This window comes from Apaloderma vittatum, unplaced genomic scaffold (assembly GCF_000703405.1).
Source record: "Apaloderma vittatum isolate BGI_N311 unplaced genomic scaffold, ASM70340v1 scaffold18058, whole genome shotgun sequence".
Classification (NCBI taxonomy): Eukaryota; Metazoa; Chordata; class Aves; order Trogoniformes; family Trogonidae; genus Apaloderma; species Apaloderma vittatum.
This window is the reverse complement of record NW_009731444.1, coordinates 2930-23374: the sequence shown is the minus strand read 5'-3', so window position 1 is coordinate 23374 and position 20445 is coordinate 2930. Positions and strand designations below refer to the sequence as shown.

The 20445-nt window shown below is 41.0% G+C and overlaps 1 protein-coding gene across 1 annotated transcript; it reads right to left on the bottom strand.

Annotated features, from left to right (window-relative positions):
- Window positions 1–1205: 1205 nt before the first annotated feature.
- LOC104278275 (decaprenyl-diphosphate synthase subunit 2-like) lies at window positions 1206–20023 on the bottom strand (the record flags this gene model as incomplete). Its single annotated transcript, XM_009875195.1, has 4 exons — window positions 1206–1364; window positions 11467–11502; window positions 18296–18427; window positions 19850–20023. Coding segments are annotated over 4 exons (501 nt in total), but the record flags the coding sequence as incomplete, so codon positions are not given.
- Between the last annotated feature and the right edge of the window lie 422 nt (window positions 20024–20445).

Here is a 20445-nt window from a genome sequence, read left to right as displayed (position 1 = left end):
ATCTGTTTGCTGTGCTAGCTGTCTCCAGATTGGGCTGTAATTACACCACAGAAGGAAGAAAGGTAGCTGAGTCTCAATCTAGATCATTTATGTAAACTCAGCCTTCTTGTCAACGGCATTCTCAGATTGCATGCATGCAAACCACAAAAATCATCTCCTATGAACAAAACAGAGACGGTCTCAAATTGCAGGTTTCTGATACACCTTATACACTGTCTGTAATCGGACTTTAAAATTCAACACACTGAGGTTCAGAACTTCCCCAGTATTTTCTGAATTTTATTCAGTGCGGTGAAAGACTGTACTCACAGAAGAGCATTCCTTCTTCCTTTCTGCCAAAGGCTGATATCTCGCCTTACAAATTAACATTTATTTGGCTTAAATGAACACAAGTGTCACAAACATAGGAAATTCTTTTGTGTAAGACAGTGTTGAAACAAACTGCTGGATCTTCCCCAGCAGAGTTGGAAAAACCTCATTCTTTGACCCAGAGCAACATATTATATACGCACAGTATAAAACCCAGGCAATCAGTTCCCTTAACAGAGCCAAATTAATATTTGATTAAATACTTTAAAGCTCCTACTTACCATGCTTGACACATTTTCTCAACATGTTTCTCAAATATGGAAAGCATTAGGCACAGAGTAATTTTACATTTGAATACATAAAAACAGTGTGAGGAGATATGACCGCACGCAGACAGAGAGAGGATTTTCCCCTATTAATCCCCCAGACTGCCCTTCCCCTTGATGAGCGGGTATGTTAACTCCTGCCTTTCGCACCTCGCTCTCTCTGGGCAGGTTTGAGCGGGTTTCTTGTGACACCTGGATCTTCACACTCCTCCATCCCTCCCTCAGGCAGGAAAACCACCGGCCTCCGCCCTGGCGCCGTCCCCGCCGGTGCCCAATCAATATCAACTTATTTCCTGTCCATTTGCTGAGGTCACGGAAACGGGACTCATTAATTATTTCTACCGGTGCAGCCTCAAGTGTGCTTCTGGCACGACAAGCGAAAGCTGGCTGTGACCTTTTTCCCCACCCCCCAGCCCGAATTTTGCTGGTGGTGACGGCGGCAGCTGGCGCACGTTCCTCCGTCGGGACAGGACGGGATGAGGGGACCAGCGGTGTCAGGGTGTCATCAGTGTCCCCACGCTGGGTTGCTCCCGCCGTCGGAGGGAGAGCAGCTCCTCCCGGGGCGGTGGGTCAGGGAAACCTGGTCACAGCGTAGACGATGTTGGCCAAGGCGGCCCTGGCCTCGGAGGGAGGGAAGCCCTCCAGGGCCGCCAGCGCTCTGTTTCCGTGGCAGCGGCAGAGGTCGATGGCAGAAGTCACACCTTTGCCGGCCTTGATGGTGTCCTGCAGCTGTGGGAAAACAGAGGCACAAGGGGGTGGGTTTCGGCAGCACCAACGTACATGGTTCTCTCCGAGAGCACAGAGCCACGGCTGCACCTTCCCAAGGGCAAGGCAAGAGCTGAAGCCAGCAGACAAAGCTCTTAAATACTCTCAGCTGCTCTGTTTTGGCTCCTTGCTACAACAAAACTGTGGGTAGTTTAAACAACATTGCCGATTACTTCATCACCTGAAAGATGCTGGCTCTTCAAAGGACACACTTAATTAAATAAAAAACCCCAACAAAACCACATTTTTAAATAACTAGGCATTTCATACCCAAGCCGCTGCCCAAGAGCTTTTGTGCAGAACTGGCAGAGCAGCCGCTCGCTAACACCCTTATTTTCAGCAGTCAAAAACTGGATTTTATGAACACCCACTCCATCGCCTGCTTTTGAAAACAGGCACAGGGTGACACATGTTGAACTCTTGTCCTTTGTAAGAAAGGTTTCTATTTATATACCGTATGTTTACATTTGTTACAGGGGACAAAAGCAAATTTTGTCATTAAAACGAGATGTGTCCAACTTTCTTGTACTGAGCTATATCCATGCAAACTCCATCTTCTTAGAAAGGCTAGGGAATTTGACAATGGCTTGGTGATACATCGTAAGAGAAAGATAAAAATTTAATGGAATAACAGACATTTCATGGCAAGCTCAAGGGAAGATTTGGCACCTAAAAAATGTGGGTAAACAACAGGTTAAAATAATACAAACAAAAAATGACAAACACAAAAGTTGTTTTTTCTCAGCACCTCAACTTAGCTGAATCTCTGAATGGTAATCACACTTATTAAGGGCTTTATTATTTTTACTTTTCTTCTGAATGGGATTATGAGACTGTCATCGAACACTCTTACTTTTTCCACCCTAAAATACCGGTGTGCCCAGATCAACTCCAGCCTGATGCCTCATGCCAGAGCCTAGGAACCAAGGCCGGGTGGATCTTTGGGATTTGATTATCCCAAAAGCATTAAAGCATTTCATGATCTTTGTTAATGTGCCCCACCTGGCTTTCATAGCTGGTTTACATCACTGGATCAGCTTTTAAAAAAGGGCTCTTCTTGAACACAGATATCTACAGTAACTAATTATACTGGGTTTTATAAATTACATTTTCCTCTAATACACAGCCCAATGCCTCATTTAATTTACAAATACATCAGTATAACCATACCTATCTAGCTTAAATCATGTAAAAAAATTTGTACAGGTCACCCATTTTATACAGATACTTGCATTCATACAGAATGAATGACATTTCTTACCAGAATACAAACTGAAGTAGATTCATTATCTGTATTTAAAGATTAAATTAGCTGAGAGCACATTACAGCACTTGAGTGTTCAAGTCCCTGTTCATAAAATTCTTATTCTCCACTTCAGTTAGAATCTTCCCGCACTGTGCGCTGGAAAGGAACTTGCCCTGAGGCGCAAAGCATTGCACAGCTAAATCAACATGTCTTCTAACAAATGGGAATCAGCCACACAACCACAGCTCTACAGCAAAGGTGGGGACAGGTGAGCTGGGGCACACCAGCAGCGTGAGAAAGTGTTTCTTCCCCTTGTCGATGCACAATGCTGAGAGATGGTAGAATGCACACCCCGCTGATATGCTAAAGCCTAAATTTAAAAAGGCTTAGCATGCCTTGTAATACATAAGCATATACTGAGATAGAAACAGGGGAAAAAAAGGCTCCTAAAAAGTCTTCAAACTGGTCAAAGATCAGAAAAGCTTAGCTTACACATATATGATTGCATATATGTGCTATGACTTACTTGTAACACCAAAATCTGGAAAGGGGAGAATTCTAACGCAGGAACACAATCCATTAACACGCTTGTCTTGTGTAAGCGCTGAGACACATGTAGTGCCTTGAAGCCAGAACAATTGCAAAGCCTGCGTCAAGCTATAGGCAGAGGAATCACTATACAAAAATTAGACTAATCTGATGTTGAATGTTTCCAAGGAACGTTCAAGGGACTTTAAAATAAAAAATACCTGCTGATATGGCAAGCTCCTCCCTCAGTTTTTCAGTTAGAGATCATCCTGTGTGATGAACAATTTATAGTACTTAAAAATTTACCTGGTTTATTTGCAGAATTGGTCAACTCAAATAAGCATACGCAGAGCCAAACCAGTCCGGATTAACCAGACTGCATGCTACCTCTATCTCACCTGAGGTTGTAAACAAATAAACAAAACCAACAATCCCTCCAAACCAAGTACAAATTAGACTTCTTGTAAGTAGGATAGTTATTAAAGAAATACAAGATAAAGCTCCATAGGAAACCATCAGGCTTCAGTAGCCCTGTTGTATAAAAAAACCCCCAGATTTAAGACTTTAACTGTACTGTTCGTTGTATTAGTTACACTTTCACACTCTCAATTTTTGAGCTTCAATGACTTTATGTAATGAACTTCACAAACTAAGTACATAGAAAAAAAAAAATCAATGTATCCAGCTTAGATGTATTATTTGATTTCATTTATATAGGAGCAACTAATTTTTGAGGCAAGTAAACAAAAAAGCAAAATGAACTGCTTTTATTTGTTACTTTATAAACTTCAATTAAGCTTCCTCATTAATTGCTTCTAAATAATGACATCTGCTCCTTTAGTCTCTACTTATATGGCATCATTTTGTGTATCAAACGTATTTCTACTTGTAGGAACAATTTCATCCATCATCGAAACACAACTTTCTTTAGAGTGGCATTCAATAATTAAAACTGAATACAAGTCAAAATATAGATTGTTTCAACATTTCCTTCTTTTCAGTTGTACCAGCAAATGAAGAGGAGGAGAAAGGGACACATTCTGAGCCTCTCCAGGTTTAAGGCTGCTTTCCTCTATCTCCCTCCTTTGTATCCACAGACTCTAGGCATGTCCTGCAAATAAATGGTAACAAGCCATTGATTCTTCCTTGAAGACTGCCCCTTGGAAAAGGGATTGCCCTCTGGAAAGGAGAGTTTTATTACAGTACCTTGGCTTCCAGCTTCCATTTCCTGTCCTTCAGGAGACAACCATAAGCACCAAATCCACTGCAGTTGGGGCATTTTCCACTCAACCCTCTGAGGTTTGCTGGGCCACGAACAGAACCAAAACCCAGAACAGCAGCCACTTTCTATGAAAAGGGGGATCCGAGTTCATGACTTTGGTCTCAGGACTGCTTTCACCTCTCATGTTAAAAGCTACTGGACAAAACAGAGGTCTTTTTAGAGCAGTAGCCATATAACCGTATACAGTCCATTCACAGTTCTGCCCCTACATGTGGGAACAGAGGGATGCTTACAGATGAGAACCTTAATTCTTTCTGTTCACTGATTTGCCCTAAGCCCACCATAAAACCAGAAAAGTGTGCTTGTGTGTCCTATCTCTCTGCTTATGAGCTAGTAAAAAGAAATTACTTTCGCATTGGATCATAGGTGAATAATAAAAAGAAAATCTGTGTTGTCTAGGTCACACTACATATCAAATTGCAGTGAATTCACACTCCTGCTCCTGCTTTGTAGCATTAACATTTGGGGTTCTTTTATCAAGTATTTAAGCACATTCATAAGGGATATTCCACATTGGGATTAGCAACCTTGATAGGGTTTACGCAGCTTTTAGATTCTACTGATTTGTTACAAACATACAAAGAGTAATGCAATGGTGATGGTGAATCTCAAAACCAACTGCTGGTTTCACATATAGTTCTAAACGGTCATCCAACCGAAGTTGACTGTAACCAGATCTGACAACATTCAACTAGATTCAAATCAATGACCAACAGGCCAAGAGATCCACATCCTGCTTTTGTGAAGTTTTAATTATACTCCTTTTTCTTCATAATTAGTTACATACACACTCATTTTTTCCTGAAGCAGTTTGTTTTTGCAGCAAAGACCATCAACCTGTATTGGGCTATGTTAACAAGTGTATTCAGCCAGTAGTTACTGCCTCCTTTTTAAAGCTTGTGGGACTGTGTCTAGAGTGCTGTGCCCAATTTTGGGCTTCCCACCGAGTAAAAGATATTGCCACACTGCAGCAAGTGCAGTGGGAGGCTACCCAGACGATACGGGGCTGGAGCAGAATGTGTTCTACAAGGTAACGCTGGGAATTGCTTGGTTCAGCCTTAAGAAGAGAAGACTGACCTCACCGGGTAAGGAGTCAGAACTGGACTCTTCTCAGAGGCGCACAGGAGTGAGATGCAAGGCAAGAGATACAGGTTGCAGCACGGGAAGTGGTGATTAGAGCCGAGGAAATTCTTTTCCACTGGGAGGGAGGTCAAGGACCAGAAGAGGTTGCTTAGGTTGGCTGTGAAATCTCTGTCCTGGCAAATACTCAAAACTCAACTGAGCAAATCCGTATCGGCTCTGCTCTGAGCAAGAGCTTGGACAAGACACCTCCCAGAGGATCCTTCCAACTTAAATTACTAAATGATTTGTGAATGAAGTAGAGTTCAAGGTACTATGTTTCTCAGGCTCTTTATTATAAAAAGGCAAAGAGAAAATTTCTGACGCACACCATGGAAGTATCTGCCTTTCAGATCAACTGTTCTGGGTTGCTGTTGGACAGAATGGCTTGTCTAAGGGCAGCGAGAGGTCAAAGAGGCAAGCCAGGGGTTGCTGGATTTTGGAGGCTGAAAAATATTTGAGTCTACAAAGGGAAACAAGAAAACTAAGCAGGTGTTTAAGTACAAAGAGAACTAACTTCAGACCTTCTCTGCTGAGATATTTCTGCCTCATTTCCTAGCCAAAAGAATGAAGATACCTTTCGTATAGCTCTACCTGTAGGAAACAACAGATTTTTGGGAGAAGACTCCCTGAGTATGTGGTGAATATTTTGGCTGTACTAGACTTCATGTGCAGAGAGAGAATGAGAACATTGACGTTCTTACTTTATTTTTTCTTTTTTGGCAATGGTCAAATTTAGGATTAATTATTTAAGTGACAAGATATCAACAAGTAACTTCAAAATTTTTTTTGTTTTGTTTTAGATGATCTTAAACATCCGTAATCTTCAGACATCATGCATTCTCTCTGATCTTGAAGTAAGCTAAAACATTCTACATTTCTGAAGTGCACAGTACTCACTGAAATGAAAAGAAACCCCAAAACACAAAATCTAAATTGATCTGTGGCTGAGTGACTCAATAATGCTCTAACTGTTTGCAGTGTTCTGCACTGGCTTCTCTAAATTTGTTTCATCTTTTGTGGGAACACCATGCTCAATAATTACTAATGTTTAAGACTGCTAAAATGTTACCTTGAAAAGGTACCAACACATTTCACAGCTAGCAGATCAATTTTTCTTTTGCTTTTTAAGTACTCTGGAATGTCTCAGCATCCACTCTTACAGGTTTTTGCGGCTGGACACAGGCTTATGCTCTTCCTTCTCAAAATGGGCTGGACAATCACTTAATTGCATCACTTCATAAAGCCATAAGGTTTTTGGTTTGGGTCTGCTTATTTTTTTACAAAAAGTCTTTACTGGCTATGTGCAGTGTCATATGTCAGTTGAAACTGGGGCAGTATTTATCCAATATTTTCTTAGAAACTTTTTCATACAGAAGGTAAAGAAATGCATCTTTAAAGGGCATCAACACCCTGCAAAAACTTCCATTAACAGAATAGGATTATTTTTTTCCCTTTACTCATCTGACAAGCAGAACAATTCTCTTTTTATTTCAAACTCAGAAACACCCTGTCTAGGAAGAGACTAAATCTGGAGAGAGTCATCCCCAACAGCAGAAGAAAGCTGGCCTGCTTGCAAGCAACGCTGCTACCCCGGCTGTTACGCAGTTTTTGTAGTACACATTGCCAAAAAATTGCAAGTCATCCCAAGACACTGATTGATTGTACACACCCTTTAATATTTTAGAAGAGACACCAAATCCTCCTTACACCTTTCCATGCCTTTCACGACGAACTTCACACAGCCCACAGCCCACTAGCTTTTAAACCCAAACAATGGCAGTTAAGTGATGACTTCTTACCAAAAAGCATGACTTTCATGAATCATATTAATTCAAACAGCAACTGTTAATTGTCAGCTTAGCATACACAAGCAATTAACTTGATATTTATGTTAAAAGATGTGATAGTTGTTTGCTTTAATAAAACAAAAATTTTGCTGGATTCTCACCCCAAAGAGGCCATGGGAAATACCCACTGATTAAAAACAAAGATGCAACTGATTTTTGGTACCGCATGTACACCTTGATAATTCAGAAGCAGTTAATTCCAACAAAGGAGAAAATTGCTTCTCCCAAATTGTTTTGGGTGACTAATACATCTAAAAAAACCTTTATTCATTGAATCATCAACTCTTCTAGGTTTTTCATATACGTAACAAAAGGAACTAATGGCAGCAGCTGCTCCAAAACAAGCATTAGTTGCATGGCAGTAGGATGCCACTGAGAAACCTCTTTGTTCCAAAACATGACCTTTCCCATTTTTCTTCTCTCTTTCCTACCCTATGGGAAGCCAAGACATTAGTGCCAGGCAGCACACAAATGGCTTGAACCACCACTTCTTGACTCCTGCCACTTCCAGTGCTGCCCAGAATCCACTCCACGGGTTAACGTCACGCACAGTGTTTCATCTACAAACTTCGCACATTGTGTCAAAGCGTACTGTGCTGACAGACCGCATTTTCCCTGCCACATTGGATGAACGGCCTCGGTAACAGACAGCAGAGCAAGTGAACAGGGCTAAAGTACAAAAAAAAAGAAAAAGTTTTGCTACGTCCTCTTTCATATGACTGAACTTTATCTTTTCTGTGTATTGCATTTAGAAAACCAACAAATCCTTGCAGTAGCATATTTGTTGGCTGCAAAATACAGGATTTATTTCTTTATTTAGCCTTATAATTTTTGTACAGCCTTGGCCAGAAAACCAAAAATTATTCCTAGCTTACTCATTTCTGCTACTAGTTGTGCCTTTGTTATGCTCATTTAACAAGTTTGTATAATGCCAAGCACCATTAAGGCCTTGACTTCAGTGGAGAGTTTTTAATCAATATTATAAAATAGTAACAATTAAATTGAGAATCTCAATTTGTTGTTTTAGAATTACACAGCTTATCTTGCATGCAAAGTAGATGCAAAATGGATAAAAGCTTTTAGATTTTAAAAAGTCTGAGATTTTTGCCAAAATCCCACATACAAATGAGGGTGACAGGAAAGTTGCTGCCTTGTTCAATGACATACATTAATTTTTTCTCTCTGCCATATATTGGTACTTTTTCTTTTGTTATCTGAGAAACACCACTAAAACACAGCTGAAACTACTTTTTCATCTCTGGAAGAGACTTTAAAACACCACAATGATGGATCAATAATTTGTCTGGATGCAGTGTGATTGTGCAGGGGAAAAAAAAAGAAGAAAAAAAAACAGAGTGAATTCAGATACTAATGTGAGAAATTATATTCAGACCTTAAAATAAGCCTTTTGTGATATCAAAGTCTTTCTGATAAAAACACTGAGAAAAGATAGGAGAAAAAAAATACTAAAAATTTCTTCAGAACACAGTGACCTTATTGACATGACAGTTTCAGATCTAATTAACAGAAGGTATTTCTCTTCTATATTTATGTCAGAGGGCTCACTAAATTTTACCAGTACCATCTAGATACTGTCAGTAAAAAAACCTCAGATACTACTTTATTATAATGTGCATCAAAAGAACAATCAAAAAATTTCTGAGCAGTATCAAAGCTGAAATAAGATTTTTGGTTTTTAAGGAGGCATGTTGAACAGCTGGATCTCAATTTCTCAAATTTGCCTTCATTCATTATTTTAATTGAAAGCCACAGCAAGTAAGGCAAAATATTCTTAAACAGGCTTCATAGCTAACAACTTTGTGTACATGTATTTGTGAATACAACTAAAGGAACAACATTTTTATCTCAACTAAGTGGCACACCGAAATTCATGTTAAAAATTAAGAGAACAAAAATAATACAAAATTTCAGAAGTTCTACAGCTGGTTTTGGTGAAATTTGCTTTTTCGACGAGAAACAAGCCCCCAGATCTGATTAGGAAAATCAAAGTAATTTTAGCAACTGAACAGAAAGAGAGGGCCTTGATGTTGAGAAGAAAAGACTGAGCAATGTGTAAAACACTGACTCCAGCGATGTAGAAATAAAGACACATAGCAAAGGGCAAAAAAGAAATACTAATTTGTACTGCACAACATGCCTTCTAATTGGCTCTGTGCTTGTGCTGGCCAAGCTACAGGTTACCGAGTTCATTTAACATGGATGCAACTAATGACCAATTTTATTTTAAGCAAAGAGACACAGAAGAGAGGGACTTGACACCATAGTTTTGAAACTGACATCTGCAAACCCCAAAGTTGATTACCGCTTGAGCTCACAAAAACTATCAAGAATTTTTCACTATCATTACTAAACTCATAGTATCTGTGCTTCTGTAAGAGATGATTACCTGGAACCAGTAAAATCACTTGCTTTCTGGCTTAAGTTAATTGCTCAAAATACAAAACTTGAAGGGCTTTTCGCCCTCTCTTTCATTTTATTCAAGTGTCCAAGTTGTCCAAGTATCCTATGTTCTTAAACTTCATGGTAAGGATACAAAATATGAAATATTTTTAGTCAAAATACAGAACTCACATATTTAATTCATTAAAGCAATTATGATGCTTTTCTTCCTTCCTGTTTTTTTGGTTTTTTTTTAAACTATGGAAGTAACATTAGGCAGATCACAACTGTAACAATTAAAAGGAGAAAATCCATTCAGGACTTAAAAAAGCAAGTAATCTGGTTTAAACTTCACAGAAGTGTCTCATATGCTCAGATATATTTGAAGAAGAAGAAATGTATTGGTCTCAGTGTTGATTTAAGAAAGTTTTATTGGTTTTCTTCTATTGTAGAAAAAAATAAAAGCACAGTGATTTTAAATAGAATCATAGAATGACCTAAGCTGGAAGGGACCTTAGAGATCATTTAATCCAGCTTCCCTGTCACCACCTCTCAACTAGATCAGGCAACACACAGGGACCGAACGGGAATCGAACCCGTGACCTTAGCGTTACTAGCACCATGCTCAACTGACTGAGCTAACCGGCCCCCTAAGTTTCAGATCCTTTCTATGTCCTAAGAGGAAAGAAGGACAGAGAGCTTGTTTTTAATAATTCAAACGACAAATTTTCTTAGTACAGAATAATACTAATACTACTCTTACTACTAATAAAAATAAACAACTATAAAAGTCTGACTTGTACCTGTGTGTCAGCCTTCTATACTGGCAGCAATCAGTCACAGCTGTAACACCTTTCAGGCCCCAGATCAAGAAGTAATTCTCAAGCCCGTGTGTGGCTCAGTGATTTAGATGTTAATTTCCCACTCACGCTGAAAATAACTAACTGGACCCTCATGATCTACTTAAGACTCAAATCAAGTCAGGCTCCCGCTCAGTGAGCAAACTGCGGATACTGTCATCTTCTGTCCCAACCACAAGCACACTGTGCTCCAGAATTTAACCAGGGAAACCTCCTCAGCCACCTCCTGTAGCCAAGAGCTCGATGGTGTCCCAGCTACTTGCAGCAGTCGGTTCAGAGCTGCCTTTACTATAGAGCAGTCCTAAGCAGCAAATACAGCACTGACTAAGCTAGAAGTTGTAATGGGGACCTGAAAAAACACAAATTATTATAAAACGTGTACATATATGTTCTTAACAGATGGCAAGGCATTCAGGTGAGATTAAAAAAAATGTAACAGCATACCCTACCAGTACACAGAGGCCACTGGTCAAAGCTAACCTGCAAACGACTGCAGAGAAAGGTGACAGCAAAGGCCTGGTTTCAAAATCAAGTTTGGGGAAGTACATGAGATAAATAACAGCAAAAAATATTATTAAATAGCTATATTTGATACTTACAGTACAGTTGGTTGTTAATGGCTTTTTAACATCAAAAAATTACACAAACCATTCTCTCTTCCTCCTCATACACACACAAATTATAACGTGACTTTAGTTGAAACTTCCTTACCGTCAAGAACATACTAGAAAATATTACAAAACCCATTAAAAATAATGAGATTTAAAGGTAATATACCAACCTTCTTGTAGTCCATTACATTTCCTTTTCCTTGTGCCTTAAAGAGAAAGAGAGATTTTATGTAAGACATTACACAGTACAAACTAAAGAATAAAGAATGCAATTAAAAGAGCTACTACTTTAAGCATAGCTGACTTTCTTTAGGAATCTGATATGGGAAAACCTAAAATACAACCAAATATGTTACCAACTTATACAATATGGTTCTGTTTCAGATGAGAGCTGCAGATACTCAATGTAATTTTTAGGTTTTTTATTATGACTTGTAGTTAAACATTTGTTAAATCCAAGATGTTTTGGTCTTAAGAAATCTTGCTGTTTGCATTAATTAATCTCTCCCATGAGATTCTGAAATAAACTATACTTCATGTCAGGAATAATAGGATTTATTTTCTTAAAAGAGAATTCTCTGAGTACTGTAGTGATGTGCACACAGACAGCAGCCCAGAGTTCTCGAAAGGGGATGTCAGGTCCATGTCAGAGCTATTAGACCTAGGCTGGAGGTGCTTTTAGTTTAGAATTATATTTAACTACCATCATCACTTTTTACTTACACAGCAGACACAAGTAACCTGTAACTCCTAGCGCATTTGGAAAGAAGTACAAATAAATTTTGAATTTCGTTTTGCCCAGATGCAGAGAAGTATGTAGTCCAACTTCCTCAATTCTGTCACGGGACGATGTACAAGAGAAGATATCTATGTCTTTCTCACACAGTGGCAGTGTTCTGCCATTTCCTGCTTAACCAACTTGAAGCCTACCCCTGTAAGTCAGATCCAGCTGCAACACCATCACCTCAATCAACTTCAGCTCCTCTCTTTCCGGGCACATTGATTAAAAAAAAAAATAAATAAATTACCCATTTCTTTCCCTCTAGCCTCCACAAGGAAAGACCATAAACCTCAGTTCTTCTGGAACATATCTCCGGAAATAATGTAGATTAGGACCACTACCTCTCCATGGCCTCTGTGGGGACTTCAGAGAGAAGCCAAGAGGAGCACCCCAATCGGCATAATAAGAAGAGCTGAGGCCCGCACTGAAGAGCAACGCTATGTGGCAAGCACAGCTCTGCAGAGATGTTGGTGAGATGGTGGAGATTTGGAAAACTAATTAATTTTTGTAAGGGAAAAATAAAATAGAGGAAAAAAAAAACCAACAAGACTTAGCAAGCAAACCAGGAAGGAAAACAGTAGATAAGAAATCTGACTTCTCTGAAGGAGAAAGGGGAGTGATCCACAAAACCTCGTTACTACTCTCTTTAAGCTTCTTAAGAGTCAGCTTTTCTGGAATGCATATTAAGAAAACAGGCTGATACCATTTGGGAGTATCAAAACCACTGCCAGTAACTGCTGCCTTATTTACGTATTCCCATCTCCTTGATTTGCCAACTTTCATTCATATTGGTTGGATCTTACAGCTTCTTCAAAATATATCTAGTAGTTATATTGTGTATCAGAACACACCAGAAATATGTTCTTTAGCAAATGATTGCCTATATGCAGACTCACACTGCAGCAGAGAATTTGCCAACATGTTTGAGGAAGATGCTTTTTAGTCTCAGCAATACCAGACGAGGTGTGCTCAGCATGCCTCCTCCTGCGTCTAATTACGAACATTCCAAACAGCAAGAATATTTTCTCACGCTGTTCCTCTCAAACATTCAAGTCAATGGCAGTTGTGGTTCTCCAAGCAACAACCTAATCTAATCTGTTTCCTAAATCTTCTTTACTACTGTTACACCTTTATTCCTTTTTTATTTCATTTTATTGTGGAATCATTTAGATTAGATAAGACCTTTAAGATCATCAAGTCCAACCATTAACCTAGTAATGCCAGGTCCACCACTAAACCATGTCCCTAAGCACCACATCTACACATCTTCTAAACACCTCTAGGGATGGTGACTCAACCACTTCTCTGGGCAGCCTGTTCCAGTGCTTGACAACCTTTTCTGTGATGAAGGTTTTCCCCGTGTCCAATCTAAACCTCCCCTGGTGCAACTTGAAGCCATTTCCTCTTGTCCTATCACTTGTTACTTGGGAGAAGAGACCAATCCCCACCTTGCTGCAACCTCCTTTCAGGTAGCTGTGGAGAGCGATAAAGTCTCCCCTTCAGCCTCCTTTTCTTCAGGCTGAACAACCCCAGTTCCCGCAGCCGCTCCTCAAAAGACCTTTTCTTGAGGCCCTTCACCAGCTTTGCTGCCCTTCTTTGGACACACTCTAGCACCTCAATGTCCTTCTGGTAGGGACATGCCCAAAACTGAACACAGGATTTGAGGTGCAGCCTCACCAATGCTAAGTACAGGGGGACAACTGCTTCCCTACTCCTGCTGGCCACACTATTCCTGATCCAGGCCAGGAAGTTGTTGTCCTTCTTGGCCACCTGGGCACACTGCTGGATCATGTCCAGCCAGCTGCTGACCAACACTTTCAAGTCCTTTTCCTTTGGGCAGCTCTCCAGCCACTCTTCCCCAAGCCTGTAGCATTGCTTGGAGTTATTTTGACCCAAGTGCAGGATCTGGCACTTGGCCTTGTTGAACCTCATACAATCGGCCTCAGCCCATGGATCCAGCCTGTCCAGATCCCTCTGTAGAGCCTTCCTATCTGCAAGTAGACCAACACTCCTGCCCAGTTTTGTGTCATCTGCAGATTTGCTGAGGGTGCCCTCAATCCTCTCATCCACATCACTGATAAAGATATTAAACAGAACTGGTCCCAACCTTGAGTCCTGGGGAACACCACTCATGACTGGCCACCAACTGGATTTAACTCCATTCACCACCACTCTTTGGACCTGGCCATCCAGACGGTTTTTCACTCAGTGAAAAGTATGCTCATTCTAGCCATGAGCACCCATTTTCTCCAGAAGAATGCTGTGGGAAACAGTGTCAAAGACTACTAAAGTTGAGGAAGACAATATCTACAGCCTTTCCCTCATCCACTAAGCAGGACACCTTGTCATAGAAGGAGATCAGGTTAGTCGAGCAGGACCTACCTTTCATAAACCCATCCTGACTAGGCCTGATCACCTGGTTGTGCTGTACATGCCAAGTGATAGCACTCAAGACGATCTGCTCCACAACATTCCCTGGCACCAAGGTCAGGATGACAGGATCAGGTTTCCCATATCCTCCTTAAGGCCCTTCTTCTAGATTGGCATCATAATTGCTAACCTCCAGTCCACTGGGACCTCCCACGTTAGCCAGGAACGCTGGCCAATGAAAGTGGCTTGTCCTCACCACAGTGTGGCTCTGTGACTTTTTTTTTACTGACCATAATCTCAGACGCACAGATCTTTTTTTCCTTTTACATCAGATTTCTGCATCTGGTTTAGGTTGCTCAAAGGTATTAAGCCTGACTTGCAAATGGTATGCACTCTTTCAAACTTGGATAACTTTACAGGTCTCATTGCTTGGCTGAGGATCTCAGCCTCTGAATGTCAGGGCTCTGGACCCTCAAAGAAAAGCATCTGCTTACCAGCATATTAGAGACATGAACAGCCAGCTCAGCTCAGCCTTCCATCTGAACGCCAAAAATCACCATGTACCAGCAGTGAGGGGCAGTAATACCATTATATTCTTCATTAATAAATGAGGTAGTGTGAAATCAGCTCACCTTCCCAGGAAGAAGGATCCCTGAATCCTGCATGAAATTAACTCAAAATGCATCAGATAAGCAGAGCACAGGTGGATGATTTAAGACAATGCTTTTGGAGCAAGTTTTCAGGATGTCTTCCAAAACTTTTCCTTCTTAGGTGAGAGAATCCCTTTGACATGTCTTAAAATCTACACTTGAGAAATGCTCCATTAAGTATTTGATTAAAGCTTTTCTTGCAGCCCTGCTTCTTCTGAGAAGGTTCTGAAAGGCACATGGATTGGCACATGGTGAAGGCACATGGAAAGGCACATGGATTACATCTTGGACTAGATGAGAAGGTTCTAGTTTCTGACTTACTCCTTTTTTAAAATTATAAATGCTGTGAGCTAAGATGGATTCCACTTAATTTCTTCGCTCAAACTTTGATCTTTTTTACTTCACTGCTTAGATATTGGATGCCTGTTTGAAGTCAGAGAATTTTTGCTGTTGTCTAGCCAGAGGTAGCTGTAAGAGGCTAAAAGCTATCAACACTTCCATCTTTAAATGTGTAGGAAATCCCAGATTATCTGCTAAATTTCGAGAATAGAGGGCTTTTCAAAAGCTCAGTGGGACTGCATTCAACAACTATTACAACACTTTGTCTAAAGAAGAGCATTCAAAAGTTTCTTCGTCTACAACAATTTTTTCCAGGAACCATTTACGGTTGGGTGGTTTGAGTGTTTTTGGTTTTGCTTTTCTTTTTTTTCTTCCAAACATTTCAAGACTGTACTCCAACCCATACTCCTTTTAAAATAGATACTTGACAAAATAGTTCATTGGGTGTTTTAGTTTTATATGCACAAAGTTGGAGGGTGTTTGTGGCAAGATCAGTGACAACAGGAGAGACTTGTGTCTTTATGGATCATTCATTCATGTATATATATGCATATATCTCCAAGCATACACACACACATACACATACCTATACAATGTTCTCCTCCTATGACAAGGCTTCCCCCTTATACACATATCAAGTCCCTTTTAAGCCACTCTCTAAATTCCATCAAAATCAGAATCTAATCTTCTCAATATGTGCATTTAGCATTGCTGCAACCTTCCACACCTGGCCATCTGATGTGTTTTGCTCTTTCGAAATGAAGAGACAAGAGGACTTTTAAAAGGTCTTCAGCTCAGTAGCAGAAAGGTTCACATGAACGTCTCCACCCAAAGGCTATCTTGGGAACAGCAACCGTATCCAGATGTCTGACAAGAAAACTGTGGCGAGACAAGCACAAAAGTTCTGGGCACTCCACAGCAGTTCAGGCATCCTTCATGACCCCTTTGAAGACTGCCTTCATTGAAGATAAGCGTTACTGACATTAACTCCCAGCCACATGCTTTCTGAACGTGTGGAGACTACTGGGTGCAAACCTTTACTTCCAGTTTCTTGACCTCCAATGTCTTCCTGCAAGAGGAAGAAGCTGCCAAGGGAACATGCTGCCATTAATCCATCATATGAACACTTATATGGGCAAACAATCAAAGGAGAAAGCCAGACTCCTTAGCAGTAAGGAAACATCCAAATCAGCATTTCCATATGCCTAGTCGTAAACACAGCCACTGCGAACAATTCTACCTGACAGGGACCGAGTGCACTGTCCTGCTTTGGCTATTTAAACCATACAAATGACACCACACAAGAGGGTGGCTTATGAGCACACTCTGAAAAGTATTGACTATGGAGGATATATCAAAGAGCCTGTAGTTAATGAAAGGTAATTTTCCTTTCTAAATCAACACAAGCCAAGAAAGGCCCCTGGGCGAGGCATTCCACCCAGTATTGAGCTGAAGTAGTAGTCAGCAGATAATTTTGCACAGTACAAGTCACTTCCTCTCCCCTTCAGATAGAACTGCTTCATTGTTTCCATAATGCCCATTTTTGGTATGAGAATTAGTAAGCAGACAGAGGGCACTCCAGGAGTCCTGCAACCTCCTCTGGATTCTGCAGATGGGAAGTTGTTTCAAAGCTTTTATACACTGTGCTGTGGTAATACCATCTTTCTCCAACTGCAATGATCCAAGCCCATTTGCATTCAACTCGCATACGAGCCTTGTGTTGAGATTGTAGAATTCCAAAATTTCCCGTCGCACATTAAAAACTACCAGCCCCCAAACAAAAGGTTTGCCTCACTTCAAGATTCCCCCAATTTCACACCACTGTAACACTGCAGATTCTGCATAGACTTCCCAGAATTTCACTGCTGAAGGGACTTCACCTCTTGCTTGCGCATGTGAAGGCAGGCTGCAACCGTGCCATTGTTGGCGCAGAACTAGGCAGAGGCTCAGACTTTACACTGTCTATCCAAGAGTCCAGCTTTCAAACCAGTGAGGAAAGGAACTATCGGCAAGTACATCTCGAATGAATATGCTTGCACAGAGCTGGCTTCTTACTGAAGACAGCAGTCTTTCTACCGAAAAATCAGCGTAACAACTGCAGGCATTTCCAAATGCTAGTCATCACTGCTCTTTAGAGCAACAAAACATCTGACTGATGCAGGAACTCAAAAGAATGCTTGATTGTGGCTGTTTTTAGTGTTTTCCCCCCTTTCCTTCCTTGCTGTCTTCTACAGTTACCTATTTGTGTTTCAGCAACACTCAGGAAGCTAATTTATGGACCTCAATCCTGCTGTGCTACATGGTACATAAAAGAGGTCACCACATAGCCATTTTATTCTTACTGGGGTTAAAGGAAAAGAATACCTGAATTAAAACAAAGAATATCAGCCAGTTAGATCTCACAAACATTTTGTAGTGGTCAGGAAGTCAAGTCCTCCAGATCTTCCCTCCTCATCCAAAACTACTGCTCCCAGAGCCAAGCTGGCAGAAGGAAACACGTGCCTAACTTTCAGCCACTGTAATGAGAAGTTCTCTGCTTTAAGCTACCAGTGAAAGTAGCTTTAAGTCAAGACGTAGGACAGCACAAGTAGAGCAGAGGAATAGATGTATGCTCCACGCAGATGAATCTGATTGTTACACTGACATACACAAGACTGACAGAGCTTGACTGTCAGATCACTAGATGTCCCCTTTCTTGAAAGTGTGGAAGAGAGGTGTTTCAGTACTGGAGAGCAGATGTCACCTCTATGTTGTTTTGCACATTGCTGGTTTCTAAGTTCCTTCACAGACTGAAAGTATAGGTAGGAAGAGAGATACAAATGGCAAAATTGGAAAATTCTAAACAATGCTTTAATTTACCTCTCTGATCTGTTTAATCCATGCCTCCCTTCCAAGGAATTCCTGATGAAGGATTGCAGGAGCAGAATTCAAACTGAAGGCCATGGCGTCACTGGAACTTTCTTTAACAAATGGCTGAAGGTCTGAATGTAGCTGAAAGGAAATAATATCTTTCTTCAGTTCCCACAAACAGTCTACACATACCCATCCACTCACCAAATCAAGGTCGATATCTTGATTCTATACCTGCTCACCACTTTCTGCTTTGACACTTCCAGTTTGGTCGCACTTTTTCAAGTGTTGGGGAGAGAGAAGATGTTGAAAGCACTGCAGTGGTAGAAAGCTGTGGTAAAGAGAAGCATGCAGAGAATCTGCGAAGAAATTGGTAAAGGACATCTTGCAGAGCCGTGCAGGCGATGGGACATAGGCAGGCAGGCAGCTGTTGAGTGGCAGGAAGCCGCAAAATATAAAGGAAAGAATGATCCAGTCTTTGGTGTGAAGAATATCAGTTTTTAATTTGTGAAGGGCAATACATTCCACTTTTTGATACCCAAGGAAGTTGATGCAATATGAACCTCCTTCTGACAAAGGAGCTTTCTATGAAAATTACACAATCCTTTATACACAACTATATGTGTGCGGTGAATGTATTAATATTAAAGCATACACAAAATATTAAGGCTATAGTCCGCACTAGAAGCAATTTACTGGTGGAGTTATATCTAATAATAGCATATAGTGACATCTGAACAGCAGTAGAGCTATGCTTTATAAAACCACTTCCTTCTCCTGAAGGAACTACAAACTGTCTAAACCAACTCAGCTGAAGTGGATGAGAGGTCTGTCTGCCTGTCTCAAGCTACATCTGTACTTGCAAGTAGTGCAATGCAGCAGGAGCACATCTTTAGGGCAAAAAGAGAGTGCCAAGAGTCTAAGTTCCACAACGTGTGCTTTCCTTTGGACTAAGTCTAGATGTGGACTGAAAAAAGACTTCTAATGGAGGTCAGAGGCCTTCTCTAGGAAATCCTACTGCTGCAGAGATGTAGGTCGCTCCTGTCTGTATCTGGTGACCTCCCAACTTATTGTCCAGCCACCTTCTCTGGAAGTTATCTCCACAGTAGATCGTTCAGAAGGGAACAATGCAGGTGCATGAGTCACTGCAGCTCATGCCTCAGCTCGTGTGCTGCTGCAGGCAGCTGAGCCTCTTGGCACTGATCTCTGCATGGTGGCAGCTGACACCCAACACATGCCTCCTCCTGCTACTGGGACAGTAGCATAAGGGAGAACGCAGGAGCAGAGAAGGTAAAGTTTTAAGCTGCTACAGAAAGAAGCACTAGAGGGACACTAACAGAAACAAGCTACATTGCCAGGAGCGTGATTTTGTCAGTTCAAGCAGCATTCATACTAGCAGTCCCAGCAAACACCTTTGCACCAGGCAGCAGTCCAATCTTGCAACACCACTGACCTGCTGGTGAAAGTCACCAGCATAGTGGCACCACACCACTGAGCTCAAGCGCAGCACATCTCACGAGTCCTTCTGCATTTAAGATCCCAGAACGAAAGGAAAAGACGTACCTTATGACTCATAGACATGTGCTTTCCATACTGAAATGCCATGTCCTGGATCTCAGCGCTGTGCTTTGCAAGCTCCATGGCAGCCTGGCAGCTCTTTGCCAGCAAAGCGCTATGTGACAGGAAAACCTGCTCCTTCCACGTAGATACGCTGATATCATCTGTAAGACAGTTCTCCTGAAAATGAAAAAAAGCTAATGTGAAACCACCAAAGCTGCAGCTGTGTCAGCTCACAGAAGTCAACAGTGTGGCACAGGATAGCGCAACATGTGGTAACGAAACTCGGTGCCACGGTGCTAAATAAAGGAGGGCATTCTTTTGGGGATAAGTAGAGAAAAGTAGCACAATAAATATACTGGCAGCTTCAACAAACAACATTTTCACTTTCTGCTCAACAACAACATGGCAAAATATGTGGAGCGTTCTACAGATTCAACACAGATTCCTTTCTTAATGACCTTATCATGAAAATGAACATAAGCAATCAACTGTATTCCTCGTGAGGGACTGGGCAGAAAAAAAAAAGACAACAAAAATTAGAAAACACAACCCAGTGTACATTTCCACTTCAGCCCCTTGCCAGTTACCAAGAACCAACA